General features: G+C 33.7%; 2 protein-coding genes across 7 annotated transcripts; one reads left to right on the top strand and one right to left on the bottom strand.

Moving 5' to 3' along the window:
* The first annotated feature begins 252 nt into the window (after positions 1 to 252).
* Positions 253 to 5,152, top strand: LOC146924413 (chitin elicitor receptor kinase 1-like). 5 transcript variants are annotated; one of them, XM_085709452.1, is made up of 11 exons: positions 253 to 1,013; positions 2,223 to 2,256; positions 2,372 to 2,400; positions 2,535 to 2,845; positions 3,412 to 3,501; positions 3,684 to 3,777; positions 3,865 to 4,016; positions 4,108 to 4,202; positions 4,323 to 4,455; positions 4,634 to 4,735; positions 4,824 to 5,152. In XM_085709452.1, the coding sequence occupies exons 1-11, from the start codon at positions 293 to 295 to the stop codon at positions 4,986 to 4,988; spliced, it is 1,926 nt and encodes a 641-aa protein (XP_085565578.1). In that variant the 5' UTR covers positions 253 to 292; the 3' UTR covers positions 4,989 to 5,152. The 5 variants fall into 5 exon arrangements, with proteins under 5 accessions (XP_085565578.1, XP_085565574.1, XP_085565575.1 ...); XM_085709449.1 differs by lacking the exon at positions 2,372 to 2,400 and having other exon boundaries at positions 751 to 767; positions 902 to 1,013; positions 2,538 to 2,845; XM_085709451.1 differs by having other exon boundaries at positions 906 to 1,013; positions 2,367 to 2,464; positions 2,538 to 2,845.
* A 668-nt stretch (positions 5,153 to 5,820) lies between these two features.
* On the bottom strand, positions 5,821 to 9,895 carry LOC146924414 (receptor-like protein 41). 2 transcript variants are annotated; one of them, XM_085709445.1, is made up of 2 exons: positions 9,752 to 9,895; positions 5,821 to 8,897 (listed from the first exon to the last, which is right to left on the bottom strand). In XM_085709445.1, exons 1-2 carry the CDS (start codon positions 9,835 to 9,837, stop codon positions 5,948 to 5,950), a joined length of 3,036 nt encoding a protein of 1,011 aa, XP_085565571.1. In that variant the 5' UTR covers positions 9,838 to 9,895; the 3' UTR covers positions 5,821 to 5,947. The 2 variants fall into 2 exon arrangements, with proteins under 2 accessions (XP_085565571.1, XP_085565570.1); XM_085709444.1 differs by lacking the exon at positions 9,752 to 9,895 and having other exon boundaries at positions 5,821 to 9,026.
* Between the last annotated feature and the right edge of the window lie 1,417 nt (positions 9,896 to 11,312).

Consider the following 11,312-nt stretch of genomic DNA (forward strand, 5'->3'; position numbering starts at 1 on the left):
AACAATGTTTTTTTTTCTAATTGCCAGATATTTCATAAGATAAAAGATTTCAACATTTACCACTCAATTCTCAAGGTTATTTCTTCCCTTCCATCTAAATTTCCAAACAGACTAAAATGTGGGCCATCAAAGTATAGGATGGACCAGTTGTATCAAAGTCAACTCAAAGGCAAAGTGGATGTGTGGGTCCCTTTCCACACCAACATGTCAAGTTGCCAACATGAATAGAAGTCTGTTCATGACGACAACACTAACACTAACACTACGCGGAAATTAGTAACCTCTTACACACATGCTTAAAGTATTAGCTTATCTTCTTTCTTACACTAATTTATTCATTAACACTAACACAAAAACTTCAATTTTCTCTTCTTCTCTTCAAAAACCACTTGTTATATTCAACTCAATGAAAACCAGTTTCAGTTTCTTACTTCTTATCATCTTGTTACTAGCTTCAACATCATTCATAGTCATAACAGAATCAAAGTGTAACAAAGGTTGTAATTTAGCTCTAGCTTCATACACCTTAACCAATGTTTCCAACCTTACATATATTTCAAACATTATGAAATCCAATGTTCTTACAAATCCTCAAGATATCATCATCACCAATAAAAACAAAAGAGTGAATGTTCCTTTCCCTTGTGATTGCATCAATGGAGAGTTTCTTGCTTATACATTTCTCTATGAGCTTCAGCCAGAAGAAACATATACATTAGTTGCAGAAGAGAGTTTTTCAAATTTGACTACTGATGTTTGGATGCAAAACTTTAATGTTTATAGACCAACTAATATTCCTGATTTTGCAATGATTAATGTTACTGTTAATTGTTCTTGTGGGGATAGAGAGGTTTCTATGGATTATGGTTTGTTCATTACATATCCTCTTAGAAGTGAGGATACTTTGGAGTCTATTGCAAAGGATACTAAGATTGAGGCTGAGTTGTTGCAGAGGTATAACCCTGGTGTTGATTTCAGCCAAGGAAGTGGTCTTGTTTTTATCCCAGGGAAAGGTTTGATTTTTGATTTTTCTATGAACTCTTAAATTTTGTATTTATTCTGATGTTAGGTACTTGGGTTTATGAAAGAGTACTTAGTGTTGAATATTTTGATTATTGATTTTGCAAATATATGGGCCTCTTTGGATTGACTTATTTGAGCTTATTTACTGACATAAGTTTGGTAAAATTGTTTGAGAGAACATACAAAAACAGCTTATGACAACTTTCAAAAAAAATTTCACCTTATTTCTTAAGTTCTATAATATAGCTTAAAAAAACAGATATAACATATACAAAACCAATTTAACTTTATTGAATCTGTTTCTACAGAAATAGCTTATGTGCGCTTATCATGATAAACACTTGTGCTATAAGCTGTAAATAAGTTTTTTTTTTATCGAAACAGGTCCTAAGTATATCTAGGACTGAATGTACTGTGTATATGCTTATATTCGCTAATAAGTGAGCAGCTACTTGAACGTAGCATAGCGGAGTGAGAGAAGCTGTGCTGAATGCGCAACGAGTGGAGCAAAAGCCCTTTGGCCTTTCGGTCCATTCGCTAGTTGTGTTACAACTAGGAGGGATAGACGGTGTGGCGGCGACGGTTCAGGGGTAAACTTGTAATCACGTCTACAATATTTAAACAAAGTTATGTAATATGAAATCGTAAGCATTGAATAATAGATAGTTAGTGTTGGTTAGTCAATTTGGAATTGGTTAAGGGTTAGTTACTCAATTAGTTGTGCAATTGGATTCTATAAATGAGACTATTGTATACATAATTCAATTGACTATTTTTAATCAATCTATATGATTCCTTAATGAGCGTTTACCTCACTAGTATTCCTATGCTCTCTTACTCTAGTATGAGTATGATGTATATGGCCCTATCATCACATGATTTTTCACAGAACAATCGGCTGAACTCTGTAATCAATCGTTGTGTTCTTGAGCGTTTATTTATTTGATTACTTTAGAGCCGGGTTTGCTATTCAAACAATCTTTTAGAGTTATGCTTGTAAAGTTGAGTCTTCAATTTCCTGAGTTTAAGAAGGCTCTCCTGATAATTTCATTTTTTCTTTCTCGAAGCAAGAGTGGTATTTGCTGGGTCTTTACCAAAGCTTAACTAATCTGCATCATGATTTATGCTTACAGAAAAGAATTTAGCTGCAAATTTTCAATTAGTACTTGCATCACAAGTTTTGTCCTTTCATTTGACAGATCAAAATGGAAGCTATTTGCCCCTTCACCCGAGGTATAAATTCTAACCTTATTCTCCATGTTAATGTACATCAAGTTTTAATTTTTTTTTTTCTTTTCATTTTCAGAAAAAACATTAGAATAAATTTTCATTTTCCCTTGCAGCACAGTAGGTTTAATCTTCTTACTCCCTCAAAAAGTTGGTGATTTGATTATTGCCTTCGCTGAAGTTTAATATCAAATGTCTATATATCTAAGCCAAGGTAAAGATATCATCAAAGTTATAATGCCAATGCTATTTTCATCTCATGTATTATAGTTCTATTCTATGAGCAGGTCTAGGAAGTGTGGCTATTACTGGAATATCTGTTGGAGTACTAGCAGCGCTTTTACTATTGTTATTTTTTGTGTATATTAAATATTATCTAAAGAAGAAGAAGAAGGCATGTGAGAAAAATTTGATTTTGGATGATTCCAAGATGAACTCGGCTCAAATTGGTACCAACATCACAAGCAATATGGTGGAAAAATCGGAAGAGTTTTCCTACAAAGAACTATCCATTGCCACAAATAATTTCAGCATGGCTAATAAAATTGGTGAAGGTGGTTTTGGAGAAGTCTTCTATGCAGAGCTGAGAGGCCAGGTCTGTTATCCTTTGCATGGTCTCAATTACATGTATATTCTTACTTATTAGTACTTTATGTTACATGCAGGTCGTAACTTGATTCAATACAAAATTGAACTCAATCGGTGCGAATTCTTAGTGTGCTGTGTCGATATATTTTGGACATGAACCTCATATTGAATCTTGATTTTTCTAACGAATTCCAATGAATTACTTCCAAAACTTAATATAGTTAGCCACTCTTTTTTTTTTTGTACTTTGTAAGCTCAACTACTTTTCTGTCATTTGATTTATGACTTTAATTGAGCTACATCACTTGCTTTTACTTAAAAATATTATATTTTTATTAATAATATATCTTACAATTCATAATAAAATTCAATTTAAGATTTCGAAAATAGTTCTTCTGATTCACGTTTGGAATCTCAATTTGATAACAATGTGTTTATGTACTTGAAATACAGTCTTCATATTCTTTCTATTCTATTACAACACACGTAGAACATGAATGCAATTGTTTCTACTATATAGCGTTTCAAAATGTTTCTATTTTGGTACTAAATAAGTCCTTTCCAATTTCACAGAAAGCCGCCATCAAGAAGATGAAGATGAAGGCATCAAAAGAATTTTGCGCTGAACTGAAAGTCTTAACTCTTGTTCATCACTTGAACCTGGTAATTATTTTATGTGTCTATTACCAAATATCATTGTTGTTTTCGAAACTAGAATTGAAAAGAAAAAGTCGTAATCATGTGAGACTGTTTAATGTTTTCTTTATTCATGGATTAAATGAAACTGTTTTATACTATTATCTTTTACTTTCTTATTTTATATCTACCTATTTGTGACCATGTAGGTAGGTTTGATTGGATATTGTGTTGAAGGTTTTCTCTTCCTTATATATGAATACATTGACAATGGAAACTTATGTCAAAATCTTCGCGATTCAGGTGAGATAAACTCAACAAAAATATATATGATGCACCAATGTGAATATGTCATTGTAAAGTTTCTGATCAAGTAAAACATGTTACCAGAAAGAGAACCTTTGTCATGGTCTACAAGGATGCAAATTGCGCTGGATTCAGCCAGAGGTCTTGAATATATTCATGAACATACAGTACCTGTATATATCCATCGTGACATAAAATCGGAAAATATTTTATTAGACAAAAGCTTTCGTGCTAAGGTAGAAATCATATTACAGAATGTTTATTTCTTTACTGTTTTTCTTATTGGGATTATGATGTGAATTCTTTATTATTCATTTTGCACCGAAGGTTGCAGATTTTGGATTATCCAAACTTGCTGATGTTGGAAATGCTACATCATCAACTATAGTTGCGGAGGGTACATTCGGTTACATGCCACCGGAGTATGATCAATTCTTTTTCTCTTCAATGCATTGCACTTTGCCTTAAGACATAGAATTTGTGATAAAATGAGTTCATTTTTCAAAAGTGTAAGATTGACGATTCCATTTCCTTATTTACAGATACGCGTGTGGCACCGTCTCTCCTTCTCCTAAAGTAGATGTCTACGCCTTTGGTGTTGTTCTGTATGAACTTATTTCTGCTAAAGCAGCTGTAATCAATGATGGTCCTCAAGTAAAAGGCCTTGTAGCTGCGGTGATTCTCCTTTATTATTTTCAATTGGCATCCTAATAATTTCACATGAAATTTTACTTACAAAAGTTCCAAATCACTATTCATATCAATAGAAATTTTACTAACATAAATAATTAAGCATAATGAAACATTTCCCTTTCTTGCTTGTTAAGTTTTTTTGTGTTAATTTATTTGGCAGTTTGATGAAGTGTTTGGCTATGAGCAAGATCAAACAGAAGGTCTAAAAATTCTGGTGGATCCTAGACTTGGAGATAACTACTCAATTGATTCAGTTTGCAAGGTACCAGTTGTGTAAGGAATTTTATTTTATTTTGATGATAACATTTTCAACATTAATAAAGGTTTGGCCATTTTTTTCAACTATGAAGATGGCACAACTAGCAAAAGCATGTACAATGAGGGATCCACAACTACGTCCAAGTATGAGATCGATCGTGGTTGCTCTTATGACACTAACTTCTACAACTGAGGATTGGAATATTTCATCTTTTTATGAAAATCCAGCTTTTATAAATTTAATGTCTGGAAGATAGTAGTACAAACTATATGATTCAACATTTAATTGTTCTGTTGCGAAACCTTACACATTCCTAGTTGAACACTTAAGCTGAATCAAACTATAATGAGGTAGAATACTAAATTAAAGTTTCTGTCGATGCATAAAGGTCAACATTTGAGTTGCTTTGCTTCTGAAAAATGTATTTAGAGCAGTAGATATCACATTGAGGTCAAACAAAATCTTTCGAAAGACAAGAGACACACGGCTACTACTCTCATGAAGGGGGGCTTTCCTTTAATTTTGTCCTTATAAGATGGTTAAATAAAATGAATACACAATGAAAGAGAAGAACATAATAATATGAATTCAAATGAATATGAGTTGAAAAGAAATACATTCCTTAGTAGGTTATTACTCTTTATCTTCTTTTTTTTCTTTCTGGTAGAGGCAGTTACTCTTTTTCTAATAGTAACGGGCCATGGCACCAATATATTCACCAAAATATTTACTCTTCATTCCATTAGAGAAACCACCACGGTGAAAATTAACGCCTCAGCTTCGTCGCAGCACACTATATTATGTGAATTGGTTTGTGCGCAGCCACTGTTAGATTAGTATTTGTACTTTGTTTCTTATTGATATGAATTGACATGTCTTAAATGGTTGTATTGGTGTAGTTTCTTATTATGTAATAAGGACTTGACAGTTTTAAAAATAGCAAATCCAAGCTGGTTCAGTGCTTAGCCACATATCTTAATTTTATTTTCTTTTGCATTTTAAAGCTAATTTTATTTCTGAAACTTTTGTGAGATACATATAGTGTATAATAAAAAAGTTCAAAAGTCATGAAAGTAACAGAAAAGCAATTGATCACGCTATGAATTCTTTATTTGTTCAACAACTTGAAATAAACACACTGGTATTAAAAGATATGCATACTACATCCCTTACACTAGAAAGTTCAAATTAAATGCAAACAGCTGTATCATCAAATTAATTAATTCTTCTACCATTTGTGTTGGCTCTGTTGTTTGTTCTTTTCAGTCGTATGTTAAACATATGTTCAACATGTCTTACAAGCCACCGCGGTTTTCCAGTGACGAAGAATACATTATATCCCAAGAGCAACCCGAATATTGCCCCACATGCATATCCGATTGCAACAGCTTTCCAGCCAAATCCTGATTCTTCTTCATCTTCAAATGTTGAATGTGGTGTCAATTCTTCCTCATTTTTGCATGATTTAGGCAATGGAAATCCACACAACATTGTATTTCCTTCAAAAGAATCATTTCCAAATGTACCAAACTGTTGACCTGTAGGTATGATTCCCTCAAGGTGGTTTTCTGAAAGATTCAAGAATGAGAGGAAATTCAAATTTGCCAAAGCCATAGGAATCTCACCAGTCAACTGGTTCCTTGAAAGGTCTAACCACTCCAAATTTTTCAAATGGCTCAAAGATTGCGGAATGGTACCCTTGATTCCATTGATCGAAAGGTTAAGGCCTTTAAGAGAATGTAATTCTCCAATGACTTGTGGAATTTCTCCTTCAAACATGTTATTTGATAAATCAATAGTTGTGAAAGTAGTCAATATCTTTGTTAGCTCCACAGAAAAACCTTTCATTATGACCACTACAGAATCATTGTAGTAATTGGCTTTACCCATGTATTGCAAACCAATTTGGCTATCATTCACATTCATCATTCCTTGAAAGTTCTTAATATATGATGTTGGCAAGGGCCCACTAAAATTGTTGTTAGAGACATCAAAAATTCTCAACTTGGGAAATGGATGTTTGGTGCTAGAGCATGTGATTGCACCATGAAATTTATTTGATCTTAAACTGAGTACTTGTAACTCCTGTAGAGTTTCAAGCCAATTTGGAAATGTGTCCTTTATGTTGTTTTCTCCAAGGTCTAAAACTTCAAGTTTTGTGCACTGAGCCAATGATTTTGGTAGTGGTCCTTCCAATTGGTTGCCATTCAGCTTTATAGTCTCAAATGCATTTTCTTTGGAAAAAGTTCTAGGCATGCTTCCATAGAGGTTGTTCATTTGTAAATCCAATACAAAAAGAATAGGAAGTGTTCCCAAACAATCTGGGATCATTCCTGTTAATTTGTTGTGTGCCAAATTGAGTACCCCCAAGCCCCATGTATTGCAGAATGTTGAAGAGATATTTCCTGTGAAGTTGTTGTTTGAGAGTAAAAAGTCTTCAATGCCATCAGGTGGAATTGGAAGATCTCCTTGTAACTTGTTGAAACTGAGGTCAATGTGTTGAATGTTCTTCCACGAGTTTAGGAGCTTCTTATGAAACCATTTGGGAATTTTCCCATGAATGTTGTTATTGGAAAGATCTAATGTTAGCAAATTTCGTGCTAGGAATTTAGGAAAACTACTAATATTACTTGATGATAAATATAAATATTCAAGGTTGGGTAAGATGGAGTCAGCACTGCTATTAGTGTTGATAGAAAGAAAACTATTGTGTGAAAGATGGAGATACAGTAGTTTGTTTAATTTTGAAAATTGGTGAAAATCCACAACACCACTCAAGTTTGTTGATGACAAATCTAAGATGGTAAGATTTTGGAGTTGAAATATTGAATTTGGAAAATGACCTTGTAGGTTGTTATTAGAGAGATTCAAAGATTGCAAAGAATATGTTGAGAACTCACCAATGAACCCTGTGAGATGGTTGTCGCTGAGGGATAACTCTAACAATGAAGGCAAAGAATAACACCAATGTGGAATTGTTCCATTTAACATGTTACTATTCAAATCCACAATACTCAATTTTGAACGTTTTGTGATTTCAATTGGAATTGGGCCAACTAGTTTGTTAAATGATAAATCTAAATCAGAAAGGTGAGGTAGATGAAAAAGTGATGATGGAACTTGGCCTGTTAGGATGTTAGAGTAAAGTGATAAAAAAATTAATTTGTTTAAATTTCCAAAAACATTTGGGATGTTACCGCTAAATTTATTATATCCAAGGTCACAATGAATGAGGTGTGTGAGGTTTGAAAGTAATGGTGAGATCTCACCATTAAGTTTATTTCTTGATAGGTCCAAATATGTTAGTTGTGTGAGGTTCCTCAAAGATAGAGGAACCATCCCTTCAAAATTGCAACCTGAAAAGGCTAATTGAGAAAGATACTTCAAATGGCCTATAGAATTAGGAATTTCACCTGAGAAAGTGGTCAAAGACAGGTCCAAGTACCTTAGAGGAGTGGTCCAATTGGACATTGGAAGTTGACCACTAAGGTCATAATTAGATGACAAATCTAGTTTTTGAAGATTAGGTAAAGAGAGGATGTCACTGGACAAATTTCCTTGCAACTCAGTTTCTGATAGACTAAGAGAAATCAAAGAGGATGACAAATTCTTTAGCATAGACAAAGAGCTCTCTCTAATGGAAGACATATTCACATAATCTAGATAAATCTCACTTAAATTAGTAGCATTATGAATGAGTTTCTCCCATGTGAATGAATCAAACTCCACGTAGTTAAAGCTAAGATAAAGTGATACTAATTTGGACAAATGAGAGATTGTGGAGGGAATGTGACCACCGATGTAACAATTGGATAGATTTAGATGTGTGAGATTCACTAAATCTCCAATACCAATAGGCATTGAAGACCAAGAAAAATTATTAAAAGCCAGGTTGAGTTGTTGAAGGTGTTTAAGCTGGAAGATTGTGCTGTTGGGATGTAATTCACCTTTCAGATTGTTGCAACTGAGGTCCAGACCAATCACGTGATCTGACATGGTGTCGCACGTGACACCATCCCACTCGCAACAATCTGTATTGTTTTTCCAAGATTTTGTTTTGAAAGAAAAAGAAGAACACGGAAAATAGAGTTTCGATGAAGTGTTGAGAGAAAAAGAGTTTTTGAATTGTAACAAGGCAGAGGTGTCATGATGGTTGCACAGTGAGAAAGTATGGGAAGTAAAATGAGTAAGCAACAACAAGAAGAAAAAGTGAAAGGTAGAAGAAGACAATAGAATAAAAAAGAAGCCCATTTAGAGAAACTTACACTCTTCTCAATATTATTTCTTGTATATGCAAATTGATTAGCTTGTTTTTATTTATACAAGATAAGATGGGCGAGAACCGAGTAAGTTTGTCTTATTAGAGTTGTTTTCAAATTGAGTCTTGGCGTTCTCTTGTTTTGTAGTAGCCAGGGGATATGCTTTTCTTCAACCGTATGGAGACTTGACTTCCTAAATTGACGTCGAGAATCGGAGACTTGACTTCCTAAATTGGTTTTACATTAGACATGTTACACGTTTTTTATATACCGACCAGGATAGGGGCCATCTCACATTCTCACTTGCTTGGTGAAAATATTCATCAAAAAGTTTGGCTTAAATATATTCAAACGAGTCTTTTAGAAAAAAATATTGAAACCTATTTTAACATTAATTTATGATTTTTTATTTCCTCTTTAATAATATCAATTCAATTAAAGCTATTAAAATGACTAAAATTCTAAATTATATTAGAGTGTGTTTGGTTGGATATGGTCATGGAAAATTTCAGAAAATTTATAATTCTAGACAATTTAAAAGATTTTTCTGGATCATTTTTATTTTTAAATGTTTTTGTTTTAGAATAATAAAACAAATTCATCATGAACATTTTTGGGCTACTTTATAAAATTTTAAAAAATGTTGGTCAAATTTTCCAATTGAAACAAGGGTACCAATTTTGTAAATTCTGCACTTTTTAGGGGTGAAATGGCAATTTTTTGAAAATTATTGGGTTCAATTTTAAAAAAATATGGGGAACAAGTGTAGGAAGTAAAATGAATAAGTAGTAGCAACAAGAAGAAGTGAAAGGTAAAATGAGGCATTAAAATAAAAAAGGACCCCATTTAGACCAACTTACACTTAATACACTCTTCTCAATATTCTTTCTTTGTTACTTTATGATTTTGGATGTACCAATTGATTAGCCTCTATTGATTTATATATATAGGAAACATAAAATTCGAGTAAAAGTTTTACAAATTGAGTCTTGGCGTGCTCTTGTTTTGTAGCATGTCCTCCCACTCCTCCTCAACCTCGACTGATTGTACACCGGTACCTTCAAATCATTCTTTTGACGGAACCATCACATGTGATTCTTGTTGGAACAAAATGTGTTTAACAATGAACCTTAAAGAGTTTTGATGATAACAAGGTATTAAAAATTGTAAATTGGACTAGCTAATATTTGTTCAAGTGTACAGGACCATAATTACCAAGTTACATCATCATTGGTTCTGAATGAGCAAATAAAGAGCAAAGGAAACAACAAAGATTTGAAGCTTGGACGCTCCTGAAGGCAACTTGTTACTGAAGAAGAAAAAGCGTTCCTGAAGTTAAGTCGCTTCTGAAGTAAGAATAGTGCTCCTGACGTTAAGACGCTTCTGAAGTAAGAATAGTGCTCCTGAAGACAAGAAGTCCAGAAGTCATATCATCAGAAGCTGTATCATCAGAAGCTGCATCATCAGAAGCTGCAGAAGTCATATCATCAGAAGCTGCATCATCAGAAGCTGCCTCATCAGAAGCCATTTCACCAGAAGCTGAATTTCAACTGGATTTGCAAAGAATCAAGAATTGAAGAATTATCAATGCAAAAGTTGTCTATTGGATTCGAAAACACAAACAAAGGATTAGTGGAATTTTGCAACGGTCATTTCAAAGGTGTTTGAAGGCCTGTGCTTGCAGTTTGGACGAAAGCGTTGACATTGTACTTTGTACGAATTGTACAACCACGTTCTCCACTACTCTGTTTTGTGTCCACGCTACAGGAGAAGAAAACAGCTCCAGAATACAGCTTCGCCTGCATAGATGTTCCTTTGGATAAGGAATGGATTTCAAATTTGTTCTTCATAGGACAACAACCAAATCAGGCAATATATCATTGGTGAAAGATCAAGCTTCAACAACGACTCTTTGGTGTGCTGGCAATTTCACAACGTCTCTCTCACACCTCTATATAAAGGAGTGAAGACCTAGAGATTTGGCAATGCAAGAACGCTGAACGAAAGACTCACAACATTTTTACAAGTGCCAAACCTCTGCTGAAATTGTTCTGCATTCACTTAGAATTTCTGTGTCTTATAGTCATATCTTAGAAATTCTTAAGTCCATTGAGTCTGTATCTGATTTGTATTGTGAGCACCTCTGATTGTATATCAAGTGTTCAACCTTAAACAATTTTCTGTGTAATTTTGTTTAGTTAGGAAGTCTCTTGATTGTGTTCTTGAGCAAAGGAAGTCTCTTGCTTGTGTGCTTGAGCAAAGGAAGTCTCTTGCTTGTGTGCTTGAGCAATTGTAATCAGATATTACTCTTAGTGAAATCT

Source organism: Medicago sativa, chromosome 5 (assembly GCF_051527215.1).
Source record: "Medicago sativa cultivar Bolivia chromosome 5, Bolivia_mono, whole genome shotgun sequence".
Lineage (NCBI taxonomy): Eukaryota > Viridiplantae > Streptophyta > Magnoliopsida > Fabales > Fabaceae > Medicago > Medicago sativa.